Source organism: Rhea americana, unplaced genomic scaffold (assembly GCF_003343005.1).
Source record: "Rhea americana isolate MKP2758 unplaced genomic scaffold, rheAme1 scaffold_38, whole genome shotgun sequence".
Taxonomy (NCBI): domain Eukaryota; kingdom Metazoa; phylum Chordata; class Aves; order Rheiformes; family Rheidae; genus Rhea; species Rhea americana.
The window spans coordinates 4,944,177-4,962,790 of record NW_028186512.1 but is presented as its reverse complement, the minus strand read 5'-3'; the positions used below and the strand labels follow the sequence as shown (position 1 = coordinate 4,962,790).

General features: G+C 37.4%; 1 protein-coding gene across 1 annotated transcript in view; it reads right to left on the bottom strand.

Annotated features, from left to right (window-relative positions):
- Window positions 1–11,308, bottom strand: part of ELF2 (E74 like ETS transcription factor 2) — a 30,386-nt gene extending 19,078 nt beyond the window's left edge. The window contains exons 1-2 of the mRNA XM_085313236.1: window positions 11,097–11,308; window positions 9,982–10,147 (exon numbers count right to left, since the gene is read on the bottom strand). Coding sequence (XP_085169362.1) covers window positions 9,982–10,147; window positions 11,097–11,168 — 238 coding nt within the window. The 5' untranslated portion in view covers window positions 11,169–11,308. The remainder of the gene's footprint in view (window positions 1–9,981; window positions 10,148–11,096) is intronic.
- Window positions 11,309–18,614: the final 7,306 nt, after the last annotated feature.

Sequence of the window (18,614 nt, the reverse complement as noted above, 5' to 3'; positions counted from 1 at the left end):
CGGGCGCGGAGCCGCGCCGCCCGCCGCGCTCGCTGCGGCCGCCGGGCTGCCCAAAGGCGCGGGACCCGAGCCCCGGGCAGCGCGCCCCCGAGAACCGGGCTCCAAGGGCGCATCAGCCTAAGAGCGGGAGTCTCCCCTCCGCGCTCCGTTTCAGCAGTCCCGGGATCGAGAGAAGTGAGAATTAGCAGCATTTCCCCCCGCACACAACTCGCAAAACGCTACTCTGAATTMATCACCGCTAGCCAGTAAACTCCGTGCAGCAAGCACTCTTCACAGACCACATTCCCTCTGCACCTCCCGAGCTTTTCGGCAGCAACTTAGAGACAAAASTCAGGCACCTTCCAGGCTTCACTCATTTATTCCTCACTAGACCTGCAAGGGAGAGCGCTCATCTTCGCCGTCAGGCTGCGGTATCTAAGGCTAGGTCTGTGCTAAAGTTTTGCGAGCGGAGCTCCTCGCGGCCAGGAGCATGGACAAAAAAGGCACTCCGCAGCCCAGCGCGCCGGCAGAAGGCTCGCACGCAGCCACAGCCCTGCCCGCAGCGGCGCGCTCCTGTCAGCGTACGCTACGCGGAGAGGTGCGAGAGGGCTGCTGGCGGCACTCCCGCCAGCGCGCTTCCACTAGGGGACTCCGCCGCCCGCAGAGAAGCCCAAGGACAAGCAAAGGCATTCTGCCTTTGCCAGTGGGCAAATTCTTAAATCCGCAATAAAACACCATCGTCCTCTAGTTAAAAAAAAAAAAAAAAAAAAAAAAAGGAAACTTCACAACACTGCAGATCCAGCTTGCATAGCCTGTACTAAAATAGGTAATGCATGCACTGCATCACATCCCTGTTAACAATCAGAATTAGTCTTGTGTGTGAACATTTTCCCTGCACTTCTCTTCAAGCAGTTAGGCCCACAGCAGTTAAACACACTTAAAATGGTTTGGCAGTGTAGGTCCAGATCAAAGGGCACACGGAAACACTAAACACCTTTGAAGATCCGGCCCTGTGTCAATACAAGTTCACATTCCTGTACTCTGCAAAAGATGCATTCATAGTTGATTGCCTTATTCTTAGGCATGTAATTTAGTGAGGAGGTTTACTGACTGCAACTTCCACAATTGCCAAAAATCAAGCCTTTGACTCATAGCCAAGTCATTCCCTTCATCTCCTGCAAGCAGACTGAAGTTCTGCCTAAAATATGYGGACTTTCTGAATAACTCTTTTCCTGTGGTTTGTGCGTGCGCAATTTTTGACCAACAGCGTGTCTCTAAAACAATTTTTAGAAAAGGACAAAACGTCAAGCTGCAGGTTTAATAACTACTYTCCTAACTGGAATTAATTTACTATTGCTTGCGCAACTCTGATGTTTGCCAATTTGCATGGAAYGGACTAGAGCAGCTGCATGTGCTAATATAATTCTTCACTGTCTGATCAGACAGAGCATCATCACTGCACTCCCAAGGGATTCCAGTCAGTTGAAAAAAGTTCACGCACTTTAAAGATTGCAATCTGAACAACCGCAATAAATCTGTGGAATGATATTTTGACCCGTAGCCAAAAATTATACAAGTATTGTCAAAGTATAGTATTAAAGCAGATTACACTGTCTTTAAGGAGGAATGTCGTCTTCCACAGTAGTTCTGCAGTTCCAGGTGTTTAAGTTGTATGATTTCCACTATTTTACAGTGAACACTAATTGATTTGTAATGCCAAYAAAATCTTACTATTTCAGGAAAAAAAAAAAACTAGTCAATAGGGCAGAAAGTAAAAGTGCCCTTAACTTTTTTAATCTCCCTTTTAAAGCCTCCTTTTTGAGGCAGAAAGCTAGTAAAAAGGGCTACAATATTGACTTTGAAAAAGAGTGTGGGAAGATGCAAAGAGCCAAGAAAGATTTACTAATAATGTAATAAGACCAAATTGCAAACTTGCTTACRTTTGTGTGATTTAAAAAAGTAGAAAAATATATAGAAACAGAATGATCCCTGAACAGCAAGTTTTTCATTGTCAAGCAGGAATATATTTATTAGCCTACTGTCTTTTTTAGTGTTAGACTACACAAAGACAGCTGGACTTTTCAGGTAGACCTATATACTCATAGTATGCTGAACCTACTAACTGAAAAAAAAATTTATGCAGGAAAACCACCATTCAAAACCATGCTTTTGACAGACATCAATGTAGTTAAGTGCCAGCCTGTATGTAATTTCAAAACAGTATCAAGTAAGTGCAATTTTAGCTGGCACAGACCCTGTGCACTTCAGAGTCTTTGGTAGCTAAGATAGACAACACAAACACTTGAGTAAGTTATGACCCCCTATATGGATTGGCACAGAGGCAAAATATCTATCAACTCATATGGGATAAGGTCCCCCCTCTTGATAAGGAACATGGAAAACTTTGTTTAAAGGAGATRAGTTTTACTTTTTCTTTGAAATATACACCAGTTAAAATTCATACAGATTATTCCAAAAAGTGAAAGACCACCCAAGAGAGGAAGCAGGATGTGATTAACTGCATGCAAGATAGCGGAAGTAGGAACTCAGAATATGGAAAGGGGGAAGATTTCAGCAGATCTGAGAAGTAAATGGTTGTAGAATCATCAAGTATCTTAGGCAAATCACAAAAAAAAAGTCAAAGAATTTTTGTTGGGGCACTTTTAAATAAAAAAAATATTTATTCCAGTTTAAAGGGCAACRCATATCAAGAAATATTGAAGAAAGATTATTAGAAGCATGCAGAAGACTGATGAAGTTTGGAAAAGTCAGTATAGTTTCACGTTAAAGTAAAGAGTTMGGGTATTTTCTTCACTGCATTCAAAACTGATGTGGTATTCAGTGGCAACAGAGGAACAGTCAGTTCCCTCTCATAGTTCCCTAAGGAAAGTTTCCTCTCCCCTTTCAAAYGCCTTGAAAAACCTACTCTCTGGTAATAGATTTTAGTTTTCCTCAGAAAGCTATGCCTTGCAACTCCAGAATCTAAAASTAAAACTTTCCAATGGCACTTTTTTGCTTTGCTGTCCATCACTGACAGAAAACTCTGAACCAGAAAATTTGCATTTCATTATTTTTTAGCCATAGAGGATTCCAGTTGTATTTTCAAATGACAAACCTACCCTCAGAAAAGGCAAGTATCAAAAAGYAGTTATTGTTACAGAGGCAATTGGTTTGACTTGATTTAAGTAAGTAGTCAAAGGCAGATAACTCCGTCAGAGGGTAGTATCTGCAATCACAAGAAAGTTTACAAGCATGAAAAACTGCAAAAGATGAGATGACAGAGGGACTCTGCTGGAACACCAGAAGTTTCAAGTATCTTCAGAATTCCAGGGACGTCCTGTCCTGAGCACACAAATTGTTTACAAACTTTAAATAGTTACAGAATACTCAGTTTTCTCCAGGACCCTGAAGAAACTCGCATCCAGCAATTATGGAAACAGTTGCTATCACAGTTGATAACTATTACTGCATTACAAGAGTAAAGATACAAAGAAGCGTTTTAACTGCTATATTCCAAAAATCCCCAAGACAACGCAGCAGTCTTATCAGTACATCAGCATAATCATTAGCATCAAYTGCAGATTCTACAGTAGAAAATTGGAAAAGTAACAATAAACCAAGCACAGTGTCCCTAGTAAAACCAGGGGAAAAAAAATGAAAAAGCTGGGGGAACAGTGGCCATGACCATAAGATTATCTTAACTACAATATACATGAAAAGCATGAAAAGTATGAAAAGCAAACACGTTCCGAGGAAAGGAGCCATTCAGAACAAATAGCAAATGTCTAAATTTCAACATTATTACTTATGCATGCAGAATAAGAAAGACTTAGCTGTCTCAAAAAATATATGTACTTCCCTGCCTCATAATGAAGTTCTTCAACTTCAAGATAGTCTAGTATACTATTATAAATCAGGTATTTCCAGAGCACATTATCTAATCTTACAAAACCTGCAGTATTTGAGACTGGTAACAGACTGACCTGTAACTAAACCATARTTGAGTATTTTTGCTGTCCAAGAGCTAACATTTATAACTCTTCAAGACCTCTTTTGTGATAAGATGTCTAGTCTATAAGCACAAAGAGTTTGAGCGGGAAATTTAGTCCTTATAAATGCACAAAGCTTTACTGTGATCCTAAGAACGTCAACCACAGCTACAGTCTTAACATGCAGATCACCTTTAAAAATCAATTATTACTTACAAATTTGTCACAAGTTTTTGATCACTAAGGACTATTACTTCCTGTGTAGCCACACCAACATGACTTTGATGGTAGACTACACTGCATTCTAATTTCAGGTTACAAACTAAATAAATACTTCAACTTACGTTAGTAAAAAGCTGTTGCTAACTCATCATAGTAACACATTACCATTTCCCACTGCCAGTTGGAACTGGGGTTGGGAGCTGAAAGACTGCAAGTCTGTCCAATTAAGGTCTAACCCAAAAYGCTCCATACTGGCAAGACATTCAATTAGCTTCATAACAACCACAGAAAATAAGTTACATCTGAAAAAATACGTTAAAGTAGCTTTTATTACTAAGTATTTAGTCTTGTGATATTCTTTCAGCACAAACGTCGCACTGAAARCGGCAAAGCAGAAACCTGAATCTAGAAAGAACTGGACACCACAACCAGGCTGCTTCTGTTAGGTTAAAAACATCATTAATAGACCACCTGTACAGACTCTTTAGCTTCTCAGAAAAGGAAACACCTGCGGTTACAAGCCAACAAAGATGACACAAAATTTAAGTTGCAGTTGAATTCTTTATGAATTAAAAATGTTACTGAGAACAGATGTACATACCCTCAGCACAACTGCTCTGAGTTGTATAGCAGTAGCGTATGCAATTGGTGGGGGGATCATTTTGTTTCATTATCATCAATATTTAACTTGTAAAAATGCAATGGATCTCTAGCAGAGTGAGAAATCACATCAGTGCAGTTACAGCATGATGTTAAAGTTAATTCACRTTCAGAGGACAAATTCTTAACCCATGAATGTGTTAGGGCCATCTAATTCTCATACTAAGGCAAGCACTCCACGCTTCTGCCATAATTCTATCTTTTCTTCTTTCATCTAGCAAACTGGTTTCGTATCAGTTCTTTGATGAAAGTGAACCCAACTCAAGCCGAAAGTTTAAGCAAGTTTATGGAACACCCAAACTCTTGTTTCTAGTCAACACAGTGTTCCAGAGCAACCTTTTTGCTTTTAAAATTGCTATCAAGCTGTCAGTGTCAGGAAATGAAGTTCAATCAATGCAATACATCAGCTCTTCCAAAACGTACACCAGATGTTCACTCATTTTTTTGTAAGAGGCAGTTTAATTAAATAACGTTTGAACAGAATGAAGGATAACACCGCTTTGTTTATTCCCTATGTACACATGCCATAATCAAATATAAGGTATAATACTTAACAACTGATGCAAACTTATCTTAGATAAACAAAAGAGTTTACTGGCCCAAATTCAGATAAAGAAAGTCAAAAGGAAGCAATTTTAATTATAATGAAAGAAGGTATATAAAAGTGAAACAAGAACAAGTAATAACTAAATAATTTAAGCAGATGTACCAGATTGGTTCTGACAGTGGTAGTAGTGTAAGTAGTAAAATTTTATCTGTAAAAGAAGATTTGCCTTAAATATACATTTTTTATGCATTGGTTTAAATTAGGGAAGGAGTTAATTCTCAATTCATTGTTTATTCACATTTTCCCTCCTTAATGATGACTATCAGTTTACATGATAGTTTCAACTGGCGGAAAAAATTTTAAGAGATTGTAGACAAACATACCAGCATTGATGTCTTTGTAGCTCAATATTTTTCCATCAGATCGTAATCCTGGAGGGGCTCATTTTCAGATCCCCATTTTTTCATGCAGGTCTTCTACCTCCCTGTGGCAATAACATTTTTAGAATTAAAACAGACTTTCAGCTTGCACCACAGGGAGGATTTCTGATGGAACATAAAATTAAAAAAAATGTGGTGACAGTTCACAAGTTGAGATATCATTCAACTTCTCTAAAGCAGTAGTTTGGTTTTCTCTTCTTTGATCTTAATGATGTGGGRAAAAAAATCCCAAACCTGTGCTTTTTGTTTTGATAATTAATAAAAAAAAAAAAGGGGTAAAATACTACTGATATGAGAAGTAAGATTCACTGAAGCAACTAAAGCAGGGTATATACTGTCAACACAATTTTTGGTGTACATCTCAGAGTGACTAAATTTATCGTACTCATAACAACATTTAACTGTCTAGCGTGCAACAACATGTAACACTGGTTTTGAATATTTATCAGGTAGGAGRTAACAGAGAAGACAAGTAAAATTTTAAGAAAGTAACTCAGTCTCCAGTAGTCCACATGTATCACTCATAAGAATGATATCATACAGATAGAAAAAGAAGTGTAAGCACCATTTCAATCTAACACTTATACTTTGCCTTTAAAATGTTGCAAGAGGCATTATTTGCTTCCACAGAGAACATTATATGGACACCTGAAAAGATCAAATTCTTGCATTTCATTTTTCCTATGAAATTCTTTTCCTAAGATTTACTACTCCAAGCATACAGGTTTTTAAATATAAATGYTGTTTTAGTACAAAACTACATACATCATAGGCCCTGATTCTGCCATTAAATCTGCACTGACACAGCCCTTGCAATGCACACAGACTCAATCCAATCACAAAATAGCAAGCTACAAGTACAACCATTCAATGCACAGTACAGATCAGCTCTTCAATGTTAGAAGTAAACCTAACAACCAGATCAGTTGGCCTATTAAGTTTATCAGAAAGGGTACTGATTCGTATTCTCTGGAGGCTAAAAAYGTTGCGTTTTACTACATAACATAAAATTAGATTAGTTGTAAAGTAGCTCGGGTCTCTTGAAATCCATTTGAAAAAGTTATAAAGCATGTAAACAAGTAATCAGTGGGATTGCAAATAGGCTGTCACAAGAAAAAAAATCCAGGTCTATGGCCTGACACATGGTAGAGATACGTACAACTATACCTGTATTATGATATGGAAACATGGTTCATTTCAAATACTGACAATAACTCTTTATGATGCATTTTTAATATTTACAATACTACCTATAGAATCTGCACCTTCCAAAGGTATTAATTCTCCTCCTTCCTGGTGTAAGAGTATATATTTATCAAGYAACTCAAAAAATTTTATTCTTTCACTTATGAAAGTACACTTATGAAGTACAAGTCAGCTGAGAGCCACCAACATAAGTATTTTTTTCTAACATACACAGAAATCATGTATCTAAAACAGGATTYCCCTAGTATAATTAAGGCACGTCTTTCTTAAATTGAGCATCTTAAATGAACTTCTTAAAAGGCTCTTTAAGTTAGCATTATTATACAGCATTTCCTTCAAAAATAAACTTAGTGCACTCATTTCTCTTTTAGTTTGCTTTCTGATTAGTATTTACTATGTTTTTTTTCATCTTTCCAACATCAAATTGCTTCTTACTCAGAGCCCAGTATCCTTCCTTTTTAATTACAAAAATCAAAAAATACGCTTARATTCACACTTCTGCAGCTCCCTGCTAATAGTCGCACATCAAAGTTAATGCTTCCTGTGGCCTTTATACTCCCCTCTCCACCAGTTTTACTCCCCGGTAGGAGCAATTAATTCAGAAAGACTCTTGGTAGTAGCAGAACTTCCTGGTCAAAACACGTGCTCCCAAAAGACTGCCTCCATTAGAGTAGTCTAACCCACATCTTTATCTAYAGTAGTTACAGATTCTGTGCAGAACCATCATTCATTGTAGTGTAAAATTACAGCTTAAAAACTGCACTGGATTAATAGCATATCTACTATCCTCTCATCTTTTAATTGCTATTTGTATGGGAAAAGATGCACAATGGGAGATTGCATCTTTCCCCACAGATCTTTTAGGATCACGAATACGAATGTTCAATAATGATTTCTAAAAATCTTCATTAGATTGGATTCATCATCTATATTCCTGTAATTTTGCTTTTGTGTAGAAATCATCTTTCAATGAAGTTTTTATATCAAAATTATTAAAATAAAGTTTTAAACATAATAAAATGTTGCAAACTGTTACTATACTAAACTAAGAACAAAGTGAATGTTATCAAAGTTTTTTTAAATTCCATCTACAGTCAAGACATCTCTAAACATGCCCTGCCCCAAACTCACTTATTATATAAACTGGCTTATAATTTTTAAGAGTGTATTTTCAAATACGAAGATCTGCAAGTAGTCATGTTTTTTTCTCTGAGCTATAGCTTAAAAAAAAAATCCTATAAAAGAACTACAGGTTTGTAATTGTAGTTTCTACCAAGTTACTGTGGCTAAAAATGACACCTTAAAAAATATGGTATTCATTCGCATTAGCTCTTTATCTGAGACARTTGTTCCATCAGTTATTAAACTATCAAAATTTTACTCATAAGAAACAACATATTTCATGTTTAAAAATTGACACCTTTCAATGCAACAGTCTTCAAAGCACAAGCACTATAGTTTTCAAACAAAGTTAAATTCATAAAACCCAACTTCTTGGTAAGAATACTCTCACCTCTCACTTACCATAGAAATTTTACTACCATACTCWCAAAAAAGGAAAAAATACATTTTATGTTTTTTCTTTACATGATTTTTGTTGAAATTGTAGTTAGCTTACTTAATTCAAAATACATTTGAATAAACTGGAATTTCAACTGTTCTTCAAAAMCTTGTTTGTGTACACTTTACAAAGTTGATGCACATGACTTTTCATGAAGTGATCAAGAAGATTAAAATCCTGATTCACTACAACATATGAACAATTGCACCCACTGTTCAGGGAGAAGAAACTTGACCTTAAACCCACCTAATCTTACGGGAATGTAGACCAGGTGTTTACTGTGYTCCAAAGTTAAACAGTTGAGAGAAAAGAAGAACCTGTCGGGCTTTTTTGCCTGCTTGATATCATGAAATTGAATTCCTACGCTGGATTAGGCAGCCCTGGGATACAAATGCAAGGGATCCCTCTTCTAGTCAAGTAGTCTCACCACTTCACTACTGAGTTTCCAAGAGAACCTGTCCTCACTTTGGCTGCAGGTTTAATACTCCCAGCCCAAACACTCATCAGGTCCTTTGCTGAGCCATATCAGCACAATAACCCAGTAGAAAGTTAACCTCCCAAAAAATACTGGACAGTTGAGGGTTTCTCTGGATTCCTGCCCTCAAAGTTACCATACTGAAATGGTTAAAAGAAGTACAACAAGCATGAGAAATAGCACAATAGAGCAGGTAAGAGGGACAACAGGAATGGCAGCATAGCAGGAGCCTGGTAGTCAGCTGTCATTTGGGCCCTATGGGAGCAAAGTTTTTGTTTCTTAAGACAACTTAAACAGGCTTTGGTCTTCATTAGAAAGTTCAAAACTTACAACTATGTAATTTGAAGAGAGGTGAGCAAAAAGATACATGCTTATTTCTAACTGGGTCAGCTGCTTCAACACCTAAGTTCTATGCCTTTCTGCCACATTTCATTTTGTGTTGTTATTTTGCCATACAGTTGAGTTGATTTCATCCCTGTGGGCTCTATGTCCATAAAAGGATAGTCCAGCTCTATTCCCCCAACCACAACAGCTTGCCACTAAACTAGCAATAAAACCTCTCTTAGGCCAAAAAGGCAGGAGCACATAGCAACGGACAGTATACTCACGGGGAGGGGAGGAGGAAAGAGCTGGAAGATAGGGTAAGTAGAACAGCACAGTCCATTCTGCTAGTTGCATCACAGCTATTTGGCTTAGACACATTATAAAACTAAATTCTAATCACCTTCCTCGCTCATCTGATTTTTAAAACTCCATATTTAGATGTCTAGTTAACCCCTTGAAGCTAACTTCAGTGGGAACAGATGTGATCCCAGGTCAGAATCTCTACCCTTGGGGGTAAGTCACATCCCTCAGGGAGCAAGCAGTGCAGAAATTCTCACGGAAAAAAACTTTAAGTCTACCTGTTTCCACAGTTTCAGTCTCAATTTCTTGTTCCTCTGCTACATCTTGCATCAGGTAAGTCTCGTCATCATAAACCAGGACTTGAGCAGCGTAACCCTGTTCTAGTCTGGCACTAGGAACTGGCTCCACAATCACTGCTGGGAATTCAGAGACTGGTTCATCTTCCTATAGAAAGGAAAAAGAAAAAAGAAAAAAGAAAAAGAAAAGAAAAAAAGCTCTTAAGTATTGCACTGCTGAAATCTAAATCAATCTTTTCCTTTTATTTTCTTACTTATTTCATGGAATAATTTAGAATATTTTTAAATGAAATTTTCTTCTCCTAAAGTAAGAATTAAAAAAAACTCTTATAAAACTCTTATTATCTACCAAAAGGACTTTCCTGAATCCCAAATATATTTTTCTGGCTTTAAACATTCAATTTAAAGCATCAGACAGCTAAAGTACTGGGAAGAACAAATCTTCTAGTTAARACATTCAGCTATGTAAAATATTTCTCTTTCCTTACTCCATTAAATGTAATCAACATAATGTAAGCAATGTACCTACATCTGACCTGTATCTTATGAACACTCATGTTTTGGATGAAGTACATAAGCTATCACAAAAGAAATAGTTACTTCAAAGCCCTTATGTCTATCTCTACTTATATAAAGATTAGAATTTTTGTAACAGCATATTTAATCCATTAAAGTGCTGCAGAAGTATAACTCTGCCAGATTCAATTTACTACCAGCTACAGGAGAGCAGCATTRTTCTTTGTTAATACTGAAAAATACAAACATTTAAGTAGCACTTTGAAAAAAGACCTTCTATTGTTTTGCTCATCTCATGCTACCTCAAGGCACATTTGAGAGCTTCACTTTAAAGACATACTTGATACAGAATTTAACTTTGTAAACCTAGTCTACAGCTGCAGACTTCAAAATCTACTACTTCCACCTCCCTGTAATAATAAAGACTCTAATTATAAAAACCTGAAAAATGGGCTATTCTCTTCCTCACCACACAGTCTCTAGCCCATTTTACACAGGTTAAAGTGACTTTTTTTCTTTCAAATTAAGACAAAAGCCATTAAGTTTATTAATAAATAATAAATTCTACTTATTTTTCTAACCTCCGGATTTTTTATTCCATTGTTGTTGAATTCCAAAGCAGGGCCGCCAGCGCCAACCATTGCTGATGTCATGGTGCATTCCCTGAACAGGCTTTGAGAGCTGTTATCTATCCCAAAGACAGTAATGGGGACAGCCTGAAGTTAAAGGCTCAAATTCACAATCCACTTCTCTTAAACAGCTAGGCAGAGGTGGCTGAAACACAAAATAATTTTAAATAAGTTATTTACATAGTTTACATCTGAAAGACTTTCAACTTCTAAGAAAGCTGTTCTGTGCTACATCTTCTGTATCAACAGAGGGCATCAATGAGCACAATAGATGTGACAGAATGTGCTGACAAATACTGCCATAAACCATAATTCTCACACAGCCTTTAATATTAAGATAACRAAATTTCGTTTTAGTATGAAATTTAACAAATTGCAAAGAACATTATTTTCAAAAACATGTAATACATTTAGATACTTTCCATTGTCCGAGAACATGAATTTCTCACTAAAGTCAAATACCAACTCACTCACTCTCTCAGATACATATATATATATATATATATATACACACACACACACACATATATATTTGAGCTAAGTTTTTGAGTCATTTTTTTTCCTATTAACTTAGGAGGGGTTTTTATAATTACTCTTTTCTTTATTCCATTAGTTCCATAATATAAACAAAGCTTTCACACACGCTGCCTAAGCAATACATACATAACAATATACATCTCACAAACACACACTTTCTTATCTACATTTTTCTTGGAAATAAAAAGCATCATAGCAGTTTCACACTTTTTCTAYAGAGAAGATATTTGAGTTCAAAAATAGTAGTTCCACATCACACTGGTTTAAGCTAGGTATACCATGGATTCATTGAGCTTATAAAGATACATAACCTTCATTTTTTTGTTTCTTGTTTGTTCAAACTAGATCAACAGCAAATCTTTGTTTCTAAACAACTGTTATTTATGCCATATAAATATTATCGTTCATATCCTGTCCTTCCAAGAAGGAAATAATCTGTGTTCATAAACCCTGTGTTGTCAGGAGTGGTTTACTATTTCAAGATGCAAAGTTTGGCTTCTTAGTAGTACAACAGAAAGCACATATTCCACATGAAACTTAAGGACCCAATCTGATACCAATTACCCTTTTTCAAGTAACTTCACTGAGATCAATGCATTATAACAGAAATCAGAATTTAGCCCAATATTATTTAATAAAACCCATCCATTGAGAAAGCTAGCACAACCAGAAATCTGCAGGAAAACGAAGTAGTATGGTATGTGCTAGATTTTTGCTATGTGCAAAGGGATCTTCTAACATACATACTAAAGAAAAAAAAATGTAATTAACACCCAATTGATAAACAAAATAAATCTGCTTTTCAAAAGTAGGCAGCCAGCTTAAATTAAATCAAGCTCACACAAGGATAAGAAAGTTCAGATTTATGCAGAGCCCCATTAACAGTAACAGGGTTTCGCCTGGACATAGAAATCTTTATAGGCACAATAGCTTAGATATGCTAATAAATCTTATTAACACCATTCTCAAAATTAGGTGTCAACTCCAAAGCAGCAAAGTCAATAAAACTATACTACATAAGAACTGTTCACAAAGTTTCATGGCTCAAAGCATTGAGGACCCCTCAGCACTGTGTGTGTATGTGCACACACGCATGCAGGATGTGTTCAGAAAAGCCTCATTTGTGTCACCATGTTAATTTAGTGCAAAATGTCAGTACCCATACAGTGGCAGGTTACTATAAAACAACTAAACCCCCCAAAACAACTAGAAAACGAAGAAAATACACATAGCCAAACAAAAGCCACCCTCACACCAACATGACAGAACAAGAYGTTCACATTTTTCAGCTTGCACACAGAAAGCAGAATAAATTCTGACAGCAACTTTCTATGCAACTGATCCTAATGTCTTTGAAATAAAAATAAAGAACAGGAGATCACCTTTAAGTCACTGTAACAGCAGCAGCAGAATTAAGCACAATATACATCTAATAGAGAGGAACACATACATAATTTAGAGAAAAAATGTGAAAATTTCACTTAGGTAGGAAGTCAACTTGTGATTAAAAAAAAAATTGATTCACGCCTCAATGTTTCACTTGCAATGCTACAAAAATCCCAATACAATATAGCTTTTTTTCCCCCTCCATGATTTCATTACAGTTAACAGTAAATTTTGATAGTCATTTTTTTCCCTGATAAAAAGGATGCACAGACCTCCTCCCCTCCCTAAAGAAGATTCAAACTGGTAAGTCTCCAACAAGCATCCTTGCAGCCATATACACCTGTCCCCCTCCCCTCTCCAGGCTTTTAGCATAAGCAGCTTATTCTTTACGTAATAATTGATTCCCACATTATTTCAAAAATCATGAAAATTCAAAAATGCATGAAGTGGAAAAATGGCTGTACARGAATACACTAAACCAACCAATCAGGGAAAAAAGAAAATTCACATTTACTAGACTCAGACCTTTCTCCCCTTTCTCCACTTCTATGTCCACCCACATTAAAAATGCCTCCATACAGTCATAACACAAAAGTAGAGTCTACAGGATGGAAATTGTGTTTRAAATTGGAAGGACAACCTTCAATCAATTTAAAACATTTTTTTCTGTGACTCAGACCTGCATCTATGCAAGAACATACAGTGTTTCAGGTAGTACATCAACACAGCTTATGAATACCACAAACCTAGTTTGATTCTTAAGCAGTATATTAACACAATCACACAACAGACCTTGTATACTGTATATTCATACTGAATGTACTCCAGTTCCACCCAGCTGGTTAAACAGCTGCCAAGTTACAGCAATTGAAAACACTTAACTTGGTGTAGTAAGTTAGAATATGTTAAAAAATGCTTATGCTACATGTTTAGACTACTTCTACACATGAACTACCAAGTCCCTAAAGAAGCGAAGTTAGGACAACACTGAAAAATAAATGCTGTTAGTTAATGCTCATTCTCCAGTTCTAACAGAAATGCATTTGAGTACAGTCCTTATAGGAAAAAAATTATCCAGGAGAATCAGTAAGACAATAAACCTTGGGATTCATTAAAGGAATGATATGTTCAGTATCTTTACCCTTGATGGCACAGAACAATCCAGGCAAGGAACAAGTAAAAGACCCTTTACACAGCAAAATCTGAACTTCATACTAACAGTCTTGCCATTCAGCAACCTTTTCAAAAACCTGCCAGGGTAAAATAAATAAATATCTTTTTTTAATTAAAGGGTAAACAAAAAAAAAGACAAGCCCACCTGACAGCAAGTGGGAAGTTAAGAGTTCCAGTCAGGCTGACCAATAGTTTATTCTGTTTAGCAGTTCTAAAAAGTTAAAAACAAAGAAAACAAACAAAAAACCCCACATACCTGAAAGTATATAAGATTCTCACAGACCCATCCTTTTCTGAATGAACAAGCTACGTTTTTGCCCCCTTCACTGTCATTAAGCAGTACGTCCTTGTAGAAGGCTTTTCCTTTCTCCCTTGAGTTTCAGTAGAATACCAAATCTCTTCCTCACCTTCCCTTCTTCCTAGCAATTCACTAACTAATCTGACTTCTGTAAAAGGGAAAAATTGCCTAGCTACTTTAAAAGATCCAAAAAAGATTCCAAGATTCACACTTCCTAAGGCTAAATGAGACAGACAGGCCAGAAGAACAACTACTCAAACTCTTAAAATAAGAGAAGATTCAGGTCTGTAAGAAGCCAAGTTCTCTCCCATGACACAATTAGCCAGCATAGAAGTTGGTTCAAGGTATGGGTATTTTTGAACTACAGTAGAACACATACAAACTTAATTACTCTTTAGACAGTGTTCACACAAAAGCTAAATATGGAATAATATCAGAGGAAAAAAAGATTAATGTTTCCAGAAAAAGATTAAATCATTTTAGTATAGATCTAACATCCACTCCAGCTCTTCTTGGTCCTGGAAAACGCGAAGAGAAACTAGCTCCAAAATACCTAAAATAGCCTTTATAGCAGGAGTTTTTTGCAACATCATCTACTGATATTTATACAAACATATCTTGTGGGAAAATAGAAGTCATAAAATAAGTCTAGGTGCTCCCACTCTCAAAAAAAAAGAAAAAGAAAGAAAACGAAATTCAAGTCATAAAGCCACATACTTCGACTGAACAGCAAGAACTGTTGACTGTTTACTGCTCCAAAGACACAAAAAAAGCTCAAGTCTTTGGCACGGTTTTCACTCGCCAAGAGAAGTAGTTACAGTATATAGGTCTTCAGGGCCCACAGATGAGTAAACTAAACAGTTTATTCACATATTTAAGACTATGTGACATACATTATGTATCAAAGTACCTGCCCACAAAAAAACCAAACAGCTCTATTATATTTTCAACAGTTACCAGAGAAGGTTTAAAACAATGCAATTCACAACTGTGACCAATACACATTGGTCACACAAAAACCAGAACCTTAAATTAATCCCTCCATGCAATCAYCTGTCAAGTTAACAGGACACCTAACATGTAGCTCTACAGATTTAAATAATAATAATAATAATAGTTTAAGAAACAGTCTGAAAACAATGGAAGAGAGTGTTACATTTAGTAGGCCAGACTCAAATTACTTAAGACTGGCATCAAAACAAAACTTAAAACATATATCCGTAACCTACTTCAGCAGAATTTTATATAAACTATAAGCACAAATCAAATTTTGAAAGGGATAAAGAAAAAAAGAAAAAAAAAATGCATATACGTGTACTCACACATGAAAACAAGAAGAACATCCAGAACACTGGGCAGCAACACTCAGAGGCAGCTGCTCCCACAGCAGTCAGAAGAACTTAAGAGTACTTGGAACAATGTCCCCTTTTATACAGCTGGCATCTAAAACCCTGGGGATGGATTTATGTGGATACCTACATAAATGCAACTGCAYGAACAGGACTGCAGCCAGCAGCAGCATCCCATGCAACTTTTTGCAAAGTAGCCTTCCCTTTCGTTTTATCAGAAAAGTTAAGGAAGCCAGCTTAAGAATGAAATTGGTCACACATACAGAAATACACCAGCCAAGATCACTGCAGAATCCCATTAACTCTAACAAGATTTCCCAAGGGTTCAAAGGTCCTTTTTTATTGGCAGCACCACCAGTATATATATCACATACACTCTGATGTGTATGAACTACAGCAGGCTCTGTAAAAACAACTTTACAGCCACAGAAAGTTCTTTCGTAAGATATTTTCCACCAAAATATTCCAGCCCTGGCTAACTGAATCACCCTGGCATTTGCAGAAACAAATTTCAATTACCTTTCTTTATAAGTATCAAATTATTTTTGTGACACTCACAACAAGTCTAAAAACTAAAAAATTAAATTACTGCAAGAACCAACTTGGAGCAAAAAGGTTTAAACTAGTAAATACCTCAAGAATCACTAGGCCTGCTCAAAAAGGTGATACAAAGAAAATCTTCACAKCTCCAACTTCAGAAAAAGCAAACAGATAATCTATGCTATGTATAACACAWCAAATTATACCAACCACTACATGTTACAGGGAAAGAAGTCAAAATCAGGAATGGTCAAGGCAAGTAGCCCTGGCCACAACATACTTCAGACACCAGCAGTTTCCACACAACAAGACAATAATTCTACCACTGAATGCAAGGGAGTTATTACATTGGCTCAGATTAATGATGTATCGAATCCAGTAACTAGACACTAATACTAGCAGAAACCTCAGAAAAAAATTGCATTAACTGCTTCCACACATTTAATTAGATAACCCAAACATCCAAAGTCAGTTCTAAAACCTCAGGTAGCTAAAGCTGAGGAACCCCGAAACAGACAAGCTTACAATCACTTACGAACCATTAACTTTTGCAAGAAGCTTCACGGCTTCAGTGACATTATTCTGGATGTCCCCATATTTCACTCAATCAGTAGGCCTCCTTCCCAATGCTTTTTATGTAAAGATTGCCTGAAACAATGTCTTCCCTCCGACAGAAGTCTAATAGGCACCCCCTACTTCTTACAAGCACAGCTCTTTCCACCACGTCAATCGTCAGTCAATCGTTGGTCCTTAACATCGTTTTCCACTCCCCCACAAGCCAGAGCAGGGAGCAATTATTCATCGTTTTACATAATAAAAGAGCCAGATGAAATAAAATGGTGAGGATGCAGGTTTAAAAACAAACAAAAGGAAGTAACACACAATTAAACTATGTAACCCATTTTCATAAAATGCTTTTGAGATTAAAAACATAAATTGGAAGATTTAAATTAGACAACTTAATGAAGGTAAAACCCCTCAATGGCTTCAGTGACTATTAAACACAAAGATGCATTCACATGCTGAAGTTTAAGGACCTTCTAAACCAGATATTACTGAAATCTGAGATGGAAAGAGTATGCTAATAGAGGTATCATGCAACGTACACATCCTGTTCCCCAAATCTTTCTGAAAGCAACTGGCACTGTTTGCTATCAGAGATGGAGCAGGGGAAGAGGGAGAAAGAGSACTCTGAATCAGACCCATTACATTCAGCTTTATATTTTTACATTTAACATAAGATCCTTGAAATGAAGTTAATTTTTGTGGCAACAGTCTCAGAGCCAGAGCTTTCTCTTCTGTATCACTCAATATAATAAATGGCTTTATTATATCCTACCTCAAGCAATTATATGGGAATTTTCAACTCATTTTTGCAASAACTATTTATATAAAGGGGTCCATAACTGTTATGAAATTTCTTTGTTAGAATATGGTTTTTCGGAGTCTTGAGAATTCTCTCATGCTTATACTCATAYACCCCTGGGCTTACCCTCAATTCACGCTATCTGTCTTGACTAACTGGTAAGCTCTTAAAGTTTGACGCACATGCACTACTCAGAAAGTGCTAAATGGCTTTCTGACTAAACTGCAGTACAGAGGAACAATTATCAGTACATACAGCATAAAGACAACTTCTGAGCATGACGAGAGGCCAACTCTGCGGATATGAAAGCCTCCTCACGCACTGCTGTTTATAAACCCGATAGCAAAGACTGCTAAAGCTTACCCACTTAGGAGACGAAATGGTTAAAAAAAAAAAAAAAAAAAAAAAAAACTCACGGAGAGCCTGACAGTGGCTAGTCATAAAGGAGGGAATAAGCAGACTGAAGAACTGAATTATTAAATTAAAAAAAAGGGGGGGGGAGATGACGAGGACATGGGGTCGCACCCAGAAAAGCAGCGGACGGACAAACACCAGAATTCGCCAAGCGCGACCCGACCCGCGCCGCGGCAGCCGCGCACGGCCGAAGACGCGCCGGACTTCCCGGCGGCCGGGCGGGACGGCGGCGGGGGTCGCCCGCCGCCCGCGCCAGCACACGCCTGACAGCGCCGGCCAGCGCGACCGGCTGCCATCTTCGCCCCGCGTAAACAAGGCGCTGCCCGGCGGCGGCCCCGGCCCGGCCCGGCCCGGCAGGCCGCGGGGCCGTGTTTACACTGACAGCGGCCGGGAGCCGCCCGCCGGCG